Source organism: Argiope bruennichi, chromosome 4, assembly GCF_947563725.1.
Source record: "Argiope bruennichi chromosome 4, qqArgBrue1.1, whole genome shotgun sequence".
NCBI lineage: Eukaryota > Metazoa > Arthropoda > Arachnida > Araneae > Araneidae > Argiope > Argiope bruennichi.
In genome coordinates, this window is record NC_079154.1 from 62,182,424 (window position 1) to 62,204,563 (window position 22,140).

Consider the following 22,140-nt stretch of genomic DNA (forward strand, 5'->3'; position numbering starts at 1 on the left):
GAGTATGCCAGCTCAGGTGCCGTTCTCGTCATATGACTGCAGTTCAAAATTACAAGATCTGCCCCAAAATAACCCTAGTTTAGCTTTAAAAAAAACGGGACGTTAATACAACTAAACTTAATCTCAATTCTTTAATAATTCCAATCTCGTCTGTTTTGTTTCTAAAATCTATTCATATAGTTCATTCCTAATTTTCTTTGTAAAAGTTCACTCAAAAACAATTCTGATATAAAAATTTTAATTTCAGCAATTTTTATTCCAATTCGGTGAATATTAAAACATTTTTGGCTGAATCCACAGATAAAAAATAATCAATATAATTTCAACAACATTGCACTAATTCGGAACTTTCTACAAATGTGCCGTCAAGTTTCCATCTCAAATCACGGTGAAATTTTGCAATGATTTTTGCACTTCGGATTGCATTGAGAGATTTGTAATGTTTTTTACTCTTCAAATGTATGTTATATTTAGGCTTCGTAGACATAACTACAGAGCAGATTCTACATTGAAATATACCTTTATTTCTCTGATTTACTTCTTCAGCCAATTTCAGCAGTCTGTTATGGTACGTTTGGAAATCCACGTGTTTCTTTGTTTCAGCGTGGAAGTTGAGATTTTTGGCATGTTTTCTGCTTTTGTAATGTGCCAACATCGGTTCTACGTCGGTAGTTTTGACATCGCAAAGCTCACAATAGAGTAGTTGTGTTGGATCTTCTACTGCCTGAGGAACCAATTTTTGGAATATCAAGTTGATGATGCCAACTTCTAGCGAACTTTCTGCAAGAGAGATGCTTTCCAGCTTCTTTCTTTGGTGGGCTTTGGTTAGTAAGTGAGTAGCGCATGGAATAACGCCATTGAAACGAAGATTGCACATCAGGCATTCTATGAGATCAGGCTGATATTCCATGTTAGGCTATCAGATATTCCTGAAAAATTCATCAAAATTAGTTCATCTTGGTAATCTCAATACGATTTTTTAAAAACAATGCATTACTTTCTGTTCTTACTCTAAAACTGAAAGCGTGTGACAAAGATTATTTAATCAATAAATTTCTGAAACATTCTTTGTTGATAAATATTTTGCATTTAATATTTATAAAAAGGTTCATATTTATTTTATTCTGAGATATTCAATTACTAAAATATTGAATTAAACACTGAAATCTATATAAATAAACGAGCAGGGTTAAATTTATACTTGAACTTTTTCAGACAATTTCAATTTATTGGCGTATTAAAAAAAAGTGGAGTTCGGTGCATAATATTATTATTTTGTCTCTAGTCATCACGTACTCTTTGTAAGTTTAAATGGCACCCAAGATAGAATTTTGTTTAGATACTAAAGTCTTAATTAAGGCTGCCTCTAAAGATTAATTTCCATTGCATTTACAGCTCTTTTAACAATTGATAAAGTGCTTAAACTGACTAATTATTTATAAGATAATAATTAATTCGTTTAATTAATAACTGCAAGATAAATCTTGCAATCTGGATCACAAATGGCATGCACAGTATTGCATTTTCTATGTAACTTTGGCATCTCAGAAATTGATTCTATGGATAAATATATGCATTTGAAAAAACTTTTGCAGCAAATTTACCTATCAGTTTTTTTAATAGCTTAAATCAATTTCTAATACGTAAAAAAGTATTAACAATTGTGATATTATTTTATAAAGATATCAAATAAACCTAACATACTGATTTTGAATAAAATTCAAAGATTTTAAGCAATTTCCATATTATTAAGATCCTTTTATGATCCGCTTTATTTTGCATCATTTTAGATTACTATAGCTTTTGCATGAGACTACATTTAGCTTTATTGGTGCCTAATGATAGATTAGACATTCAACAAATAGATAGACATTTCAATAGCCAATAAAAACTAAACATTGGAAATAGATAAGAAATTAAATTCATACATATTGTTTATTTAAAACATTTTTCAACTATAAAAAATTTGTGCTTTAAAATGAATCTAACTACTTCAATAATTCAAAATTCATTATCATAATCATTTTGTACTAAAAAACTTTAATAAATAATATTCTAATTCATATCGTCAAAACATTTTTGAACAAAACTTTTGTAAATTATTTTACATTTATACGAAAATATCTATTTCACGTGCTAAAACGAAAACTTATCCGATAAAAAAAAAAGAATTAATACGAAGTGATCTAGTGCGTAATAATAACGATCAACTCTTATCATTCAGGAAAGCAAAACTAGATAAGACAACAAATTTTCTTTTTGTTCTTCTTTTGCTGAAAAATTGATTATATTTTATAAATTTTTGAGTCTTTTAGTATTTAAAAAAACTGTAAAAGAAATCAAAAGAAAGAAGAGGACATAATCCATTATAAAATCTATCTATGCAAAATTTTGACAGCAAAGGTATATTTTTTTTCTTATTCACTAACTTTCCAAAGCATAGTTTTGTTTATTTATTGATTCAATAACTGATTTAATTGTCGAACAGATTTTCATTTCCAAAAAAACTTGGCAATCAGTGAAATAACAATAAAAATATTTTTATTATTATAATTTTCACTTCAAATTTCACAAAATTAAAATTAAATATTCACGCTTCAGCAAATAAATATGCGTAAAAAATTCGATTTATCTAAGTCCTAAAAAAAATTTCAATCTATTTTAATTAAAACCTTAAAAAAATACTTTGATTTCTAATTTACATGGGTTTCTCATATCTTTTCATACATAATAACGGTAACTTTAACTGTTTTAAATTCTAACCAAGATCGATTCCAGCTTTTCTCCCGAAACGGGGATTCCCCTCTCTGAGCAGTTTAAAATATCTCGAATTATCTCTTTCTTTTCGTCAGACAGTCGGTGTAGTTGCGCCGCGATTTTTTCCGGTGATCGCGGCTCAGTCGGACTTGCTGACACTCGTATTTTTTAAGTCTCCTCTTTAATCCTTTTGATTAACAATAAACGGAATTACGGCTTTTTATCAACAACTACTATTTCGTTATGTGAGTTACTTTTTATTATTTCGAATTAATTAATTGTATAGTTTAATTATAACGAATTCACTCTGAAAATGCTAATTTAGCTACTCGAAATGAATTGCCTAAATGCATACTATAGCAGATGATAAGTCAGGCAATTCGATTTTAGACTACCATTGAGTTAATTACTTTGAGTTAATTTTTCAAAAATACCTATTTAAATTAGTAATTTTATTTCTTTTCTCTTCTCTTGTTTTTTTTTTTTTTTTTTTTTTTTTTTTTGTAAATTTTGTATGTAATAATTGATAGAAACTTAAGAAGTTCATTGCGATACAAAATAAAGTAATTTTCAAGTTAGAAGAATTTCCAAATTCTTAAATTTTAATTTTTAAAAAAATCTGTATCTATAAACGATATGGAAAATAATCAAACAGTATAAATCGATTGAAATACTCTAAAGAGAATTGACAAATTGAAATATTAATTTGTATCTTAATTTTTTTTTAAAGTCAATCATAGTCATTTTATCTTCTAAGAACAGCATAAATGCTGACTGAATGGAAACTCAAAAAAAGAGCATCCGCTCTCACTTCCTTTTCAAGATAACAGAGCTTAGAATAAAACAATCGTGACTAAATGATAAAAACAGCTAGCCTGACGCCTTGGTCAAAATTACTTATTTGAATGAAAACAGCATTTAAAAAATTTTGTATTGATGATTTTATTAGTAGTTTCCAATATTTGTTTAATTAATCCTAAAATGTATTCACGTGCACGTATTTTAATTTAAATGAATTATTTCAAAGCTTAATGGTTCTTTTTAGCGTAGAAAATAAGTCCTTTTTTTACTTTTTTATTATTATAAATATTATGAAATATATATATATATACAAATCTGTTGCTCAAATTACAGCCATAATAGAATAAACCACCGTTTTAAAAGTAAAAAAAATGTTCATTTATTTTCTAGACAATTTCTTGACTTTTTTTATTAAATTCTGAATAAATGTTCCAAAATATTCATTTACTATATAACTCCTGAATCCTACAATTTATGGATAAATTCTCAATTTAAGAGTTGCTTCGAGTTAAAAAAAATCTACTTTACAGCTGAATAGTACTTTATCAATCCTTGCATCTTCATGCCACGTAAGCCTGGATCAACACGATTAGCAAGCACTTTTAAATTACAGTTTGAGACCTATATGGAATCAACACATTTGAATATTTTAACAGCTAGAACTACTTTCTTGTCATTTTAAAGTACTAAACAAAATAACTTTAATAAAACTTTCAGAGGTCATTTCATTAAAATACTTTTTATTTATATTAAAAATTATCGCAATCAATTTTCAGTAATGAAATCAATTTTTATCTGTTTGATTAATTTTCCAATACATATATTCTTTTCAAGTCGAAAAAGTTTTTTAAATAAAAAGGAAGAGAACAATCTGCTTAGACAAAAAGCTGCGAGTTTTTTAAAAAAAATGAAAGAGATCCAGAAACTTTATCGATATAAAAAAAATGTTCATTTAATTATTAATTGAAATTATGAGTAATTCAAGTAAATTAGTACTGGAATTGAAAGACATAGAATGAATAAATTAAAAACTTCTCAATTAAAAATGAAACAAAAAGAAATTATAAGAAATTATCATCTCTCAAAAAAAATTGTTTATACCATTGAATGAACGAAAGTAGGCAAAAGAGAACCAACTCAAAAATAGTAGGTACTCCTTTCATTCAACTTCAAAATTAAGCTTTCCTTTACATTAAGAAAAAAATGAAATCAAATATGAATGCGGTTCATATTATTGGCCATATATGTCCTATTTTAACATACTCCAAGTGAAAGTAGTAAATTATATCTCTGTATTTCATTTTATCATTTCTTGAGCAAAGTTGTTTACAAGACAGTAGTTTTAATTTTTTTTATCTTAGTCGACCTTCATTTAAAACATTTTTTTTTATTTTTGAATAAATAAGAGGAATTCTAATAAAATAAGATGGAAAAAAATGAAGGTAAATAAGAATTTTATAATTGCTCCTTGTGGCAACAGATAGAGAAAGGAGAGAAAAATATCAACGTCATCAGCATTCCAATTTCTAAAGCCTAGTGCATACAAAATAAGACTAACGAGTTTATGCTTTCATTTATTTCTAAGCGCATAAACGGTGGATTTTTTTTCGGATATTTGATTTTGAAGAAGGAAAAAATAATAGGAAAATTGAAATGGAATAAAAAGGAGAAATATTTATCTTGAGTTAACTGCTTTCGCTGAAATTTGCAGAAAAAAATTTTACTGCTACATTTTTCCAAAACTGATTGTTGCATTATATTTGCCTTGCAATGATCTTGAGTTGATCCATTTTTCAACAGCAAACTAATAAATTTTGATACAGTTTTCCAAAGTGAGCTCAAATTCCAGAGCACGGAAGTAGATGCTCAAATGCATAAATACATCCGATTTACACATTCGCGTTCGCCTGTTTTGAATCTGGTTTCTGAATGATTATTCAACACCGTATCTCCCAAAAGTCTTAAGATGAAACCCGTCTTTATCGTAAAAAGTAACAAAAGATAAATTGTGAAAAGAGGAATGAACTGAAATTCAAAACGAAAACAAAAAGAAAATATAAAAAGAGCTTAATACATCTTCCGTCATGGAAGAGTATATTATCTTGATTAATTTTTGACAGTAACAAATTGTTTTTAATAAAATTAAGAAATCCGAAAAAAAGGAATGTTAATATTCCAATTTTAAGCAGTGAAAGCATTTTAGCAGTAATATAAAAAGATTGGTTAATACACAATAACAATAATAAGAATGGAAACTACTGAGTTGTAAGAATGTCTTCACAAATTCTAATTTTATATGAAATAATAAAAGAATTATAAATTAGCATTTTAATATCTTGCAAAGAAGCAGTGACATAAGTTTTAAATTACACTATAATTATATTCACAATCTTATTATTCTATATCTTAATTTTATTTCTAAGAACGATATTAAAAACTTTAGTAGTTTCTTTTGTTAATTATTACTATTTCCAAAAAATTGCACTTAGAAACAGGAATAAAATATTTCTGATGTTTTACACTAAGTTACAATATTCATTTGTTGGCTTTAATGAGAACAAAATTTAAATTATTTCTAATTTAAAATTTATATATCAATAAATTCTAATCTTTAATTTTTTATATTTTATTAGAAACTAAATCCTAAAAAATATATTGTCAGCAACAAAATAACAAAATTGTCAGTTATAACAAAATCGAAATAAGATGTTAAAATACTTGAATAATATAGATTGAAAAGTTTTAAATTTAAAAAATTAAATGGAAATTTTTATAACTAAATTTTAGAAGCGAAAATTGAATTTGTTTAATGCTCAAAAGTCAACTTCGCTAACTTCTTTAAAAAATTATTTTATCTAAATAAAGATTTTCTTAAAAAAATATTAAGATCTGAATAATTATTGAAAATAATCATCAAATAAATGGACAATAGAGAGTCTAAACGTTTTATGTATTTTGGATTCTGTATTGGAAAGTGCTCCAACCATTTTGATAAACATTTTTCCAATCAATTCATATACAATATCGAATAAAAGAATCACTTTTAGCAAAACGCAACACTGAATTTGTCTGTTGTTTTAAAATATTTATTTTAGAGACAGTTCCTCTTTAGATAATTTATTTCAACCTGTTGATAAATTTAAATAAATTATTTTTCCTCATTTCTTATGCCAACAAAATAAAGCGTTTTCTCATAAATAATTATATTCAATAATCAGATCCGAAGATAATAACTGCAAGAGAAGAAAATCAATTCTCAGGTAATAACAATAAATTCCGTTATGTACTCTAAAATAAAATCAGTTTTATTCAAGACCAAAGTTTTACGTATCAATAAAGTAAATTAATGTGACCACATTCATATAATAAACTGCGCATGCCATCTAACACCTTATTACAATGTCTGAAATCATTTTCTTTGAAATTCTTGTTTTAATTGCATATAAATTCTATTATTTATGATTACATACTTTTCTTTAAATTTCAACTATACCTTTGTTACCTTCCGAAAATTGTTTCTAAATTTTCAAAACTATAAATAATTCCCAAGTTTAATATTTCAAATTTTTAACGATAATTATTTTATTTCTTAATATTCATTATATAAAATTTGCTCAAATCAATATGGTATATATTATATTATGTATGAAAAAAACTGATCGAACTTTATTGACAATTAATTGCTTTGTTATAAATAAAACAATTTTGAACAAAAATTATTTCTTTTAAACTAAATTAGAAAATTTATATGAAAAATTCAGATATTGTTGATCAGCTTTTAAATAAATGGTACAAATACGAGAATTTTTTTTTCATAATAAACACTGGTGACTAAAAACTATACATAGAAAGATCAAATAAATAAAATTACATGAAAATTTCATTGAAAAATCTGATCACTTTCAAAAGATACAAATTTGATTACTATTTAGAACATAACGTGTAAAATTAAATTAATAATCAATATATAATTATTTTACTTTAATTGCTTTTTTAATTTTTTACAATGATATTTATTTAACTATTCCTAGACGATTATTTAAGCATTATTAATTATTAAAAAGCCAATTATTAATTATTAGAAAAATGCAAATGATTACTGTTTGTACAAAATTTAGTTATTGAAATTCTTAAATGATTCATTTAAATATAACTAATTTTCAAAGTTAAAAATACAATAAAATATTCTTTCAACTTTTAATTAATAAAACATTTATTTTTACCATTGAAATGTAATAAGACTGATTTTGCTCATAACAAAATTTACACATTTCCACTTAGCAATAAAAAAATATCAGATATATACACAATTTATAAATGAAGCATTGTGTTAAACTCTCATCTCTACGGATCACTCATTTTTTTAACAAAATATTTCAAATAAATTTTTTAACTAACACAATCTATGAATTTCACCAAGTACTAAATAATTTTTGCATTAACTAAATAAACAAATTATCAAAAGTAGATACAACATATTTTATTAATTAAATATTACACTAATGAAACTTACCAAAATTATCGTCTGCTGGAAGAAGATATCTGATAGCTTCTCACTTCCTCACCACTTCTGAAGGGAATGATCGAAAGCCGCTAATATATAGTGTTTTCCTGTGATGCAACCGAAACTTTCCCTCAGTTTCAATTCCTAAAGTTTCTCCAGCGCCTCGATTCATTCATAACTTTCAGTTTTGTTTTATAGTAAATGACGTCACAAGCAGTAACTGACGTCACGGAGCACTCCCAATTACTCTTTTAACCTTACGGTCTGTCCGATTACTATAGTACATGTTTTTTTAATTTTTACCTTTTTAGTAAGGGACGGGTTTTAGTTCGTTTCTTTGCACGCGTTCAATTAGTTTAGTTTAGAGAAGTTTAAAACTTTTTGTATTTATTATTTTTGTATAAATATTGAATATGGGGTCTGAATTAAAATTTTAATATCTTTTTTCTAGATACGGTATCTTATCATTTATGGCTTTTCACTTAAAAAAACACGAAGCACAAAACTGATAATTGCTGAAACAATTCAGATTGGGAATTCCTTTAAAATTAAAAAAGCAAGTTAATGTGCCATCTTCAGGCATTATTTATTCATTCGATCAGCTTGTACCACCAGTGGTAAAAAAACTTTTACCAGTCAACTTATTTTTCCTTATGAAATATGAAATCCAGTAAATTTTTATAATTGCAATAATTTATATGTCTTTGATATGCACTAAATGACTGTCAAATTAATGGAAGTTTTCATGCAGAACTGAAAAATTGATCAATTTAGAATTTTAATTTAACATCTGTAAGACTTAATATTACACCACATTTCTTTCTTTAGAGTTCATGGGCTCAATCAGATTTTTGATAAATTGCTCATGTTTCTAAGTTAATTAAAATGTAAAACATCACTTTATTTTTTCCTTTGATTTTTTTTCTTTTAATTTTTAAGTATCATATAAATTTTTAAGAATAGCAATTTTAGAACACTACTGAGCTCTGATTTTGGAACCCATCCCAAAAATTTACCTTTCATTTCTGACCATCAAAATTCTGAATGTAAATTTATCACATATTAATCTTGACAAAATATAGACTACTACTGACATTTTTTTGATAGGAATAAAATATATTGAATCAGAAAAATTAGTACAATATTAAAACTTTTACAGATTTATGAAACGAAATTTTTGAAAAATACAACTTTTTAATGCATGTCACAAGGAGCCTCATTAATTATTTATAGATTTATTTTGTGCGGAAGTTCGGGTATATTTGTGAGAGTAATACCAACATTTATTTATATTCCTATACGAACGATGGTGTACAAATCAGATATATTTCTGAGAGTAATACCAGTACACATATTTATCCTTCCTATATGAATGTTGGTGTACTAAGATATATTTATGATAGTAATACCTGTGCGCATATTAATCTTCCTATACGAGTGATAGTGTACTAATTGGGTATATTTGTGAGAGTAATGCCAGTACAGATATTATCCTGCCTATACGAACAGTGGTGTACTAATCGGTTATATTTGTGACAGTAATACCAATACAAATATTGATCAGTCCTGTACGAACGGTGGTATATTAATCGGGTATATTTGTGAGCGTAATACCAGTACACATATTTATTCTTCCTATACGAACGGTGGTGTACTAATGGTGATTGATTCTGTATTGAAGTTTCATGGATTTGAGACAGATTTTAACACTGATCCACAGTATATATGAGCCAAAACTAAATCGATCGGAATCGCACATTCTCTCGTTTGTGTAGCTTGAAAGTTTAAAAAAGGTGGGAATACTGACTTCGGTGTAATCATCTGAACACATTTGAATTTTCGCCAATTTTAAATTGTTCGTTGGTAACTAAAAAAAATAGGGATGTTAATGCAACAATTAAAGCAAAAAGCCTGAATTTTCTAAATCAGATCATCTTTTTTATGTATTTCTATTTAGTTGAGTATTGTTTTAAATGAATACAATTTTTGAAAAGCGATTATTTGTTTAATTAGAAAATAGTGCATCTTTTCTCTGGAACCTATATTTAATATCAACCTGTATTAATTAGAAAATAATATATCTTATCCGTATTTTTCTCTTCATTACCATGAACCCATATCTGGTAATATTTATAAATCAACTGTTTCTTCCAATAGCTTTTCTCAATCAAATTTTTATAGAAGTACACCAAGTATCATTTAACTTAATGATTCAAATTTTAATAGAATTATTTTAGCATAGGCAAATAATACGAGATTTTTTAGATGTTCATAGTCCATTAGGGCCAAGATTATCTGATAAAAATTAAAACGCAGTTTAAATGACAAACAGCTAAGCAGAATCGCTTCATGAGTCATCTCCAACACATAATAAATGTCGCTGCGTTTGCTATACAATTAATTCGCCTTAAATTGTGTTATAATGTGTAGTCCGTTTTCCTTATGCGAAAACACAGTGGATTCCAAAACTATTGCTGCGTATCATCCCACCATCAGAGAATATTGATGATGTTCTTGGGATTCTAACCTTATTCGACAGAAAAATTACCCTGCTGTTATGAAGGAGATCACTCAACTTACTCTAGATACCAAGGCGGAGTATATCTTTTCTACGAGAGAGAGCATTATGAGTACATAAATGAAGTCAATGGATAAGTAAGCGGGTTCTTGATTCTCATGGTGATTTAGTAATGGTGTGGAGTTGGGTTCCTTTTACTCCGATGACGGAACGTACCTCCCGGGATAGGGATGATGTGGTGACCTCTATCATTCAGACGAAACCAAATGTCAATGCAGACAGAAGTTAGAATGAAATGACTTTATCCCCTTAGTAAACCTGTTTTCAAAATATGTTCTAATCATGAATTTTTTCTTGAGCAGTTGACGTGTTAACGATACGTGCAACTGTAAGTAGTAAAATCATGTTCTTTCTATTAAATAGTTCTCTCAGATTAAACAATAAATTATTTTTTATTATTATTAACATGAATCAGTTGTTGAATCAGAGTTTTTTAAAAGGATCCAATATGGGTTTTTTAATATGATATTTTTTAATCGTACATTAATGAATAATACAGAAACAACAGGGAAATTTAGAGTCAAAGATAATTAAAAGATCAATAAAAATATCAGGAGTCATTCTATAAAATGCAATAATTTTAACATAAGTCGTTAATATTAAAAGGAATTAACAAGAAAAAGTTAATATCATTAGTAGAAAGATACTTCTAAAATAAAAGAAATGAATGGAAAGCTTCCAGGTGTTTTAAATTTTCTTGATTCTTTTATTTAGTCAAATTAATGGATTAAACAGGTTAAAAATATTTTCAAAAAATATTCTAAAAAAGTATTTTAGCAACTAAGGCGTGAGAATAGAATGAGCAAATTAATTTTCAGAATTGAAATTGTTATTAATCATATTCTAGCATAAAGTAAAAAGAAGCTCATTATTTAGCTAGTTTTTGAGGCATATGTATAGTAAGAAACTTAACTAAGCTGAAAGTAAAATTTTAGATCTATTTATTGCAATGGAACATGTCTAATTTTAAAGTTTTTAATTCAAATACCTATGATTTTTCTCTTTCACGTTCTTAGTTTTTTTTTTATTATTATTAATTTAATGTCGGTAGTATATCGTTTGTAATTTGAGTTTATTTGTTAATATCTAAACTAAATAGCGTTAAAAAATCGTTTTCATTTGTGAAATATTCAGCTACATCGCATACTCTGTAATCGTAACTGAACATGTTTTAAGGTCTAAATTCACTCTAGAGCTTAATTGTAGTGCAATGTATTCATTTTTAAAAACCGATATAAATTTCTTGCTTTAAAAAGAAACTTTGAACGCATTAGATATAAGTAGCTCTACTGATTTTGATTCTGAATTTAATTTAATTATGATAATGCCCTGCTTGAAAGTAACACAAGAGGTATATTAAGGCAGATTACGTAATTCTGAGTACCTGAAAGAAGGCGAAGATGACAAATAAGTATTTAAATTAGTTTATACAGTCAGTTTATCTTAATCCGAATTTTTGGATAATTATCATGGCACTCAGTTTTTAACTGACTAAGTTATCGGTAAAAGAAAAATAAGAAAAGAAATATTTTTTTTATATCAAATATTGTAAATTCTTCCCTCGTATCACAGAAACCATTTTATTTTGAAATACGTGATGTTGCGATTAATGTAACTATATATAAAAAGATCTAATAGATCTAATTATTGATCTACTAACTTTATTCATATTTTCTTTTTGTTTAGAATTAATAAATATCTTATGATGTAAAATTTATATCGAAGTGTGCAGGAGTGACCGCAGTTGTTTATCATTTAAAAATATGAAATGATTTTATTCTCACTTGAATCAAAAGTGGCCTGCGCCAGTTAAATTTTGGAATCGGTTGCGCTACTTGTAAAAGGAAAATTGAAATCTTATCACGACACAAAGAAAGAATATATGATTTACGCTTTTTATATAGCTCATGCTATATAACAAGCGTTTTTTAGTTAATTAGACTGTTTAGTCACAAAATCTATACTACATTATGTTTTATAGTATTTGAGATCAAATTTTTTTTTAAAAAATCCATTCAGTGATTTAGTTTTCTACAGCTTTCAAACTATTCAGGTGTTTCATTACATTGACGAAGCGATAAATAAAATTATCATTCTAAGGCCTGATTATTATTAAAATCAGCTAATTTACAGAAATTATTAAATTTTGATTATTTATTGAATATTTTAATTTAATTCATTTATTTTTAATATTAATTACTCATATATATATTCTGTATGAATAATTAATATTAAAAATTTATCTCCATAATCGAATCATTTAGTTTAATGATTAATTTTGTTTATACACGAAAATCAATCAAAGGAATGATTTATTCTGAATTTGTTTTTCGTAGATTTTCAAATATTATCAAAATTTTTGTCTGAATTTTTTATGCCGCTTCGCTTAATAAATTGCTTATAAGCAAAAAGTCATCGCTTTTTCTGTAAGTAATAATTCAGTACGAAATTAATTTATTATTTACTTACATTGCAATTTATTGCGAAAAGATATATCTTAATTCATAATTTTCAGGGAAACTATTTATCCGAAATGTATTATTTCGATTTCAAAGAAAATTCAAATTCTTTTTCTATTCCATACAATTTTCTATTAATATAATGTTAAAATTTAATTCTTAATTCAAATTTATTTTGGGTAATTCTAATATAAAATCAAAAATTTTAAAACATTTTTTTTTACTTTAATTGTTTTTATTAGTTAAATTCATTCCTAGTTCATATACTCCATGAAAGTAAGTGAAAAATTCTTAGGACCCATAGTTCATTCGAAAGTTGAGTTTAAAAAAGCAATAATAAATTTTTCAACTTTTATAAAATAATTTGAATGTGTTAAATGTTAAAAATACTGCTAATTTGTTTTATTGTATAATTGTTGCAAAAATTTTGTACTGTTTATTCAAATTATCAGTTTTTTAACTATTAAAATTTCAGTTATTTTTATTTTTATTTACATATTTACTTTAAAATTACTTACTTCTTTTCTATATATTATGAAGTATTAATTAAATTTATCGACTTTTTTTACAGTCTTGTAAGTTTCGAATGCGCATAATTTCGCTGTATTTTTAAATTGCCGCATTATTATTTTCATATGCGCTTTCATTTCAGATATTTTCATTTGAAATTATTTTTAAAATAATTTTATAGAAAAAAATCAAATTAAGGAAATCATATTTAAATTGTCAAGTAAGTTGAATTAATTAAGCTTGAAAACTATTTACATAGTCTATTTAATGATATATTTCATATTTATTCCATCTTATTTTAAAATTCTAAACTAGAAAAACTAAACTGTTGATCGTGAGTAATAAAAAAATATATAAATTTCAAATAGTAGGTGGTCGAAGGTGTATAAAACCGGAAACTATGTTTAAAAAAAACGAACGATGATCTTCTCAAATTCCCATGTTGTCTATGTCATTAAGAGAGGCAATATTTTAGAAAAATGGTAAAAAATTTGAGATAAGCAACAATTGGATGACAAATCAGTCACTTTTCAATCATATAGCAAAAACCCACTAAATTTTCAATCATATAGCAAAAACCCACTTCTCCCACAAGACAAAAAAACCCGTCTTTGCATAAACAATCACAAATACTTCCTCAAAATGCTTAGCATAGCGAATAAGTCTTTGTTTCACTTTCGTCTTAAAAACATCTCGCAATAACGAATAATGGAAAAGGATTGATGCATTCCAAAGGTGATTAAAATTTTAACGCATATTACTTTGATCATAAAGAAGTATTTTTTAAGCAATCATTTATAAATAATAAAATTTAAACTTGTTTTCGTCCTGAGCTAAAAAGAACAGGTGTTCACTCATCATGATTATTATTATTCATTCCGGCTTGGGGGGAAAAGTTGCCGATTTTACAAAATCGTCTGCTTTTCTTTATTTTTACCTAAATATTTTGTTATAAAGCATTTTTCGAGAATTAGTTTGTTTAATTGTATAAAACTAGTATCTGTTCAAATTGATCATGCAGTTGGTTTCTGATATTTTTGCTGGTCGGTACAGGCACATTCTGAAACTTATTTTCGTACATAATCATTCCAGATTTTGATCCCTGCTTGTTTCTATATTTATGATATCCCACAACTAATGTCCAATAGGTCATAAATATAGAAGGTACCAGAGTGATAAATATAAAATACGATTTCATATTTGTCACCCAGAAACAGCATTCTGAACCCTAAAACAAACATCTGAAAAATCAGACGAGGACGCTCACGGCTCGCATAATATTCGACATGAATCTGAAATGTTAGATATTTTCCTGAAACAAAAATCCCAGACTCCGATTAACTTTCTTCAAGACACCAGAAAATATTGGATTCATTATTATGGGGAAACGGGGTTAACAGAAAACGTATTGGTTACACTAGAAGAAATAACGTGAGCAATTTTTATATTTTTTAAACAATATTCTATAATTTATGCGTAAATTCCATAGACTTCTAATTAGTTCTGATATTTTTGTTATAAATGTTTCTTTATTCAAATATCATAATGTGATTTTTGTATTAATGAAATAATTTATTATATCTTTTTTCTATTTCTTGTCCATTTTTTAATGATTTTTTTCAATATTCCATACTGCTACTCACTTACATATTTTGGGGCTGAGTTTTTAAATGTTATTGATTTTTCCTAAATTACAAGTACATTTTTTTTACTTTATATTTAACAAACAATTCGTTAAAAATTTATCAATGATTTTTTTCATTTATTAATATTTTATGTTGTAATCTTTTTGGCTGGTTGTAATCTTTTGGATTTTCATATATCAATGTTTTACTGGTCTTTAAAAGTCAAAGTGAAAGGCATTATTGTCATATAACTTAGTTACCCAATTGCTTTGCTCGAATTTATAGAATGTCAATGTCGGAATCGATGTGATTCCTTATTATCAATAAAAGACATGTAATAATTAAAAAGCACATCAGAAAAAAAGTGTTTGTAAAAAATATGATGAATTTTAAATAACTTTTTAATGTGACAGAGAACGATTTTTACTAAATCATTTTCCACATTTATTTTCATCAGATTTATTAAACAAATTTACTTATTTTAATATCTATCTTTATATATTAACTTGTTTCATCGGTCTTGCAAATGAAAATTACATTTATTCAGATTTATGATTAAACGTGGAAATTTATGCTTTTATATTTCAGTATTTTCATCTGTTGTTGCCGGTGAAACATCAGGTGTTGAACACTGTCTCTCATTATTTGTTTTAAGCGGCAGTGGATTGATAGTCAAAAACCTTTTTTTTTTTATCATATTTGGCGTTTTAGCAACTGGAAAACTTTTATCTTTTGCTGTGCAGCGTTATATTATCAAATTTATTTCAATTTTATAATATTTGTAACTTTAATATTGCATGACTGTGTAAGCTTTTTAGAAATATATGAATCCTTTTGTATAAAAACTGATACAATACATAAATAAAGATATTTTATACCAATTTATTATTTTATGTTTTCTTTTCTGCATTGAATATACATTTTTCTATTGCAAAAAATCAGAATATATATATCTCACTGAGTTGATTTAAAATTATTATTTCACTTATTGAATAATTCTATAGATTAAATAACATTTTATAACATTCTATAAATTATAACGTATTAAGCTCAAATTTTAAAACTAATCAATTAGACAACTTCTAAATTTGTATGGATTTAATAAAAAAGTTACTTTTCTTTCGCAGATATTTTGGAACGGAAAAGAACATTTTTTTCTACATAAAAAGGAGTAACGTAGTAAGTATAAATAATACCATATATACCAAATAAAATAATTGTTTAAAAAAATAAACATAATTATTTACCATAAATAATACCAAATATACATAATAATTTTGCTTCCTCGTCAGATTTCTGCAGGAGTAGGGATTCTTTTTTTAAAATGTGATATAAACACATTACTATTTAACGTTAAAAATTCCTTTTCCATCCTTGTAACCTGTCCGAAGCATCTATACTTACTTGTTCTGCTATGTTACTTGTTCCACGCCACTGAAAAAAAAAAGAATATGTATAAAGAATAAAGAAAAACGTCTTGCATCTAGCATATCGTCTCTTGCTAAAATTTTTCCCTTTAGGAAAAAATCTTGTCTACTGTGATTATTTTCAAATTTGTTAAAATCGATGCACATGTTAGAAATTCACGATTTTATATTTTATTTCCCTTAAGGATATTTACGCATTTTTAAAACGACTTTGGAATAGCTTGATTTATGTTTAAAAGGCTAAGACTACCTTTTTAAATTTTCATTCTGATAGCTGTATTGTGATTTTTATGATAAAAGAGTTTTTCGTAAAATGTCCATAGCTGTTGATTTCTGTTCCACTTTTGAACTTTTCAGGGTCCGTCAATTATGGTGGATTTGCCCTTAGAAAAAGTTCAATCTAATTGATGTTTAAAATGCTAAGACTACCTTTTTAAATTTTCATTCTGATAGCTGTATTGTGATTTTTATGATAAAAAAGTTTTTCATAAAATGTCCATAGCTGTTAATTTCTATTCCACTTTTGAACTTTCCAGGATGCGTCAATTATGGTGGATTCGCCCTTAGAAAGTTCTATCTAATTGATCAAAAACTCTAAAGTCTGAGGGGAACTTCGAAGAAATATATTGAAATGCATTAAATATCTGTATCAATCTCCAGTTTATTAAAATTGAGTATCAATGATTACGAAAATATAATTGATTAGAAATTATCTTAAGGAGCAAACGCAATATTTGTCCCGCGCTGAATACGTTTAATTTTAAAAAATCCTTTAAGACCGATAAAAAGATTTTTTAATTAATAATTTATGAAGTCAAAAGCAAATTATATAAAATATTCAATAATAAGTAAAAGCAATAGCCTAAAATTCATATATATATATATATATATAGTAGTTTACATAAATAGTATAGTAGTTTATTATATTATTATATTTAGTATGCATAAATAGTTTATTATAGTAGTTTACATAAATATACACAACCTATATAAATATGAGGAAATTTAATAAATAGTTTATACTCTTCAAAACCCTTAGTAAATTCCCTTCAAATTTTACTCACAAAAACTGCGACGCATAAAAAAAGATTCCAGTGTACAATTCGTGCAAATTAATTTAGCAGTTTTTTTTATATTTGGAAGACTACATGTTCTTATTATACGTCATTAGTGTTGATATATAATGCAACAATAAAACATTGTAAATATTTTAAGTAATTTTATTTATTTTCCACCGAGTGTCCATACGCAAAATTTAATTAAATTTCTTATTATAAATTGAGAAAAATTATTTCTCTCGGTTGTTTTTAAAAATCGTTTGGAACAGTCTGTAATTTTTCAAAGAACTGGAGGATCTAAAATTCGTTGTGCAAAATTTATATTTTTATTTTAATTAAAAATTAAGTAGCAGGGATAAAAGATTTTTTTGTTTATAATATTTTACCTATGAAACTTTTTTGCAATAAAATATTATGGCTAGTTTTTACAGTGCTTTATTTTAAAATAGTATGTATATATATTTTTTAAAAAATGTCTTATTTATTTTTCCAAGTAATAGTATTAATTAAATAATTTCAGTCCTTGCAGGGCCCGGTTATTAACTAGTTAGAAAGAAAATCAAACTTAAACATATAATTTCAGGGGTGGTTTTTTTTTTTTTTTTTTTTTGCTTCATATATACGATTTTATTCTGACACTCTGTCATATCATTACAGACATTGCTGTAATCCATCATTTTGCGGTATTGTTCCATTATCAACTCGGACGAAATAGGAATTAATGTTTCTACTCTATTACTAAGACTAATTTCAGAGATTTCATTTACGTGTATTTCCTTGATCGTTTATTACGTATATTTCTTCAATCTTAAATACTTTTGACTTCGAAAAAAAGAAAAGGTTGATTTCCAAAGATTTAAAATTTGATAAATTGCTTTATTTATGTTTTGAAAATTTCTAAACAAAATGCAACCTCGCCTAGAATTTATTAATAATTATATATAATTAGGGAAAAAGAATAAAATTTTCAATCATTCTTTAATGCAAGTTGTTATATTGTTAGTCTACTAAAATATTTTTTCAGACCTGCACGTTCCCTACAATCATGATTGCTTGCTGGAAAGGATATTAATATTATTATTTTTTTAATTACCAAAGGTTACTTGATAAAGGCTAGTGTACAAAAAAACTAACTTTAGACATAGTATTTCATAATTCAGACTTTTAAGAATTTTTTTAATTTGAACTCAAGGCCTTCCGCTTTAGTGCAACCTTGTATTGAGTGCCCCTTGTATATGAGTTTTTGTTTTCAGTCCTGCCCTTGAAACTTTTATGTTTCTTAATACTGTTTAAAAAAAACGAGTATGCATTCTTTGTGCCTTTTTTTTTGGGGGGGGGGGCATTTAAAACAAAATTTAACAAAAAAAATCTACAATTTTAGTAACAAAATCGCATATTAAATTTCACTTATTTATTTTGATACATTATTGAATTATGCGGAACAAATATTGGTCTCTTTGATAGATTTGACTCAAAATTTGAGAAAAATTTACACTTTTGCTAAAATTGTGCGACGAATTTCATGTATCAGAGTCATTTCGTTATTGAGTTATCACGTTTAGATGCATGTAAAAATTCAGATCAACAAATGATCAAGCCCCAGGAAGGATTTGATTCAAAATATCATATAAATCTACAATAAAGATTCTATCATTCTAATTTTTTAAAGGTTTTTTTAATTATCTTTTCACCTGTACTCGGACAACCAGGTAAACTTCCTGTGAATGGTTTTTTTTTTTTTTTTTTTTTCACAACTTCATAAAAATCTGAAGATTTTGAGCATAAATCACATACCAAATTTTATCCGTCGAGTTTTTAGATTATCGTGTTCAAATACAAAGCGAAAACGGTCGATGAAAATTTGAAAATCAATTTGTCAACTATGCTTTGAAATTCAGATAAAGAATTAAGTATAAGATTTATTGCTTAGACATTTTCTTGAAAAGATTATTAGTTTTCCTAATGCTATTTTGTAAGTTAGTGTGAAAATGGCATTCAGTTTTTTTCACCAAGAAATTATAGGTTTATAAGCTGTGAATTAGATGCAATTATAGAATAGAAACCAATTATAATTTTAAGAATTCGACCTTACTATTTTTATTGACGATCATATGTGCGTAGACATCAATAGTCAAAATTATATCCATTCTAATCCATCTTTGATTAGCTGAACCAATTGAGGTATCTGTTAAATAAGACGTAAAAGAAAAATCGAACTGTGTTTTTCATTCCTTTTAATGAAATCAGTAGATTTACTACGAAAAAAGTGTCAAAATTGGCACTTGATCCAATTTTCAGAATGTAAAGATATGTAAAAATTAGTTATTAGAAAGAGATAGTTTATAACAATAAATTATTTAGAGAAAAACAAATAAAAGCGGTAATATGAGCACATTTTATCACATTTTGATGAATATTGCATTATAAATGTCTAAAAATTAAGAGTTTTTGAGAGTAGGAAAATATTTTTTTAGAGAGCACTCTTTTATATGGAATCTTTGGAAAAATACAAAAGTATCAGAAAAATCAATAATATCCGTCTATGTTCTTATCAGTGATTGCTCTGTTAAAGGATCCATCCTTCATCTTTCTTATCAAACATGGATCTTTTAACGGTCTACGTCTAGTTTCTTCTTTTCTACCAATTCCAAGTAGGAATTATTCGGATAGTATGTCACTTAATGTGTTGTAGTATTGGCTGACTTATTTTTATGCTTCCATATAAATAATTTTGGGGGAAGTATTTTTTGGAGAATATTCTTAAAGAATCCTTGGGATCGATGCAAATACTACAAAAAAATTCAGTAGCAATCGCAAATTTTCTTATCAGAGATTAATCTGTTGCTTCGTTGCTGATTCCATCCTTGACCTTTCTTATCAAGGATTTTTGAACGGTCTTTCTAACGGTCTATGCCTATTTTCTTCTCTTCTACCAATTCCAAGAATGAAATACTCGGACAATACATCACCAGCAATTGCCAATCTTCTTATCAAAGATTAATCTGTTGCTTCGTTGCATTGTCGGCGTTATAATATTGTCTATTTATTTTTATACTTTCCTATAAATAATTTTGGGTGAAATATTCTTTAGGAAATATCCTTAAAGAATCATTAGGGCGATCAAATGCAGTAAAAAAAAAAAAATTCAATAGCAATCGTCATTCTTCTTATCAGAGAATAATTTGCCGCTTCATTGCATATTTTAGCCTTTAGTGTTCTTATAAAGGATCTTTTAAACGATCCATGTCTATTTTCGGACAGTATGTGATAGTACTTGGTAACTTATTTTTTAAATTTCAAATAAACAATCTTGATAATTTTGTCAAGTGAAAACAAATCACGGTTGCCGATTTTGTCTATATTTACCGAGTTTTTAATTAACGCAATCAGTTCAGATATTCGAGGTCTTTGTAATAACACATTAAATTTAAAAAAATTTAGCAGTCGAAATTTTTTTTTCTATAATTATTTTCATAAAATAACTGTAGCTGAAAATGAGGGTTTTAAAGTTAATGCTCTTTTTATATCTACATCCATTTATTGTCTAAGCTAATGATTGTTCTACTCAAGCAATACTATTGAATGCATATGTACTGTGAAGCTAATTTGAAAGATACTAAAGCCTTCTTGAAGTTACAGAATCAGTTCATCTGGCATTCCAATCTGATGAAAATTTAATAGCGCATGTCATGTAGCATGTAATTACATGCAATCTCTCACTGTATTTCTTTTACAATATATTCAATGGATTTCAAATTTAAATTTATATCGTGTACTTTATCATGTGAACATAAATTGACCGCATCATCTTTCATTTAATTTAGTATATAATCTAGCTCATTTAACTTAACCTAATCTACATTTAATAGAATGTACTTATTTGATTGAAAATTTGAAAAAAAAATTACACATTAGGTACTAAAACTGTATAACAAATTTCACTTTTTTTTAAAAAAAAAACTTTCGGAACATATGCGTTTCGCATGCAACAGTCTTATAATGTCCTCAAAAATTTTTATTCTTAGTACTAGCATTCTATTTTAATCATATGTCTTCAATGACTCATAGTTTTTGTCCTTTGTAGCCTTTACTTTTTCTAAACTGGTTTAATTTCTTTTATATTCAGTAGTTGCATGCATTTGTAAGTACTCCAGAATGATAAAATAAGTCCTCCGTCCCCTTCATCTAGATTGAAACACACTTCCTTTTCTTTTTGTAACAATCTCACATCCGAAATAAACATTCAGAAAATATTTAAGTTGCTGAAAAATTCTACTTCCGAATAGTGATGATATTTCACATTTTAAATAGATTTTGAAAAGAACAAAAGAGAGAGAGAGAGTTATTACCGAAACTTTCTCACGTACACTTTAACAAAAATGCTATTTCACCCCACCTTGCATAAAATTGTAAATTTTGGC

At 26.4% G+C, this 22,140-nt stretch overlaps 1 protein-coding gene and 1 long non-coding RNA gene across 2 annotated transcripts in view; one reads left to right on the top strand and one right to left on the bottom strand.

Annotated features, from left to right (window-relative positions):
• Positions 1-322: 322 nt before the first annotated feature.
• LOC129966314 (zinc finger protein 346-like) lies at positions 323-910 on the bottom strand. Its single transcript, XM_056080733.1, has one exon. The coding sequence runs from the start codon at positions 908-910 to the stop codon at positions 323-325; it is 588 nt and encodes a 195-aa protein (XP_055936708.1).
• A 1,949-nt stretch (positions 911-2,859) lies between these two features.
• LOC129965668 (uncharacterized) overlaps positions 2,860-22,140 on the top strand; it is a 46,838-nt gene continuing 27,557 nt past the window's right edge. The window contains exons 1-2 of the long non-coding RNA XR_008784228.1: positions 2,860-3,002; positions 16,362-16,413. This is a non-coding gene — a long non-coding RNA (uncharacterized LOC129965668). The remainder of the gene's footprint in view (positions 3,003-16,361; positions 16,414-22,140) is intronic.

Excerpts from the sequence above, each read along its gene's own strand:
- LOC129966314 (XM_056080733.1), bottom strand. The coding sequence starts at position 910 with ATGGAATATCAGCCTGATCTCATAGAATGCCTGATGTGCAATCTTCGT.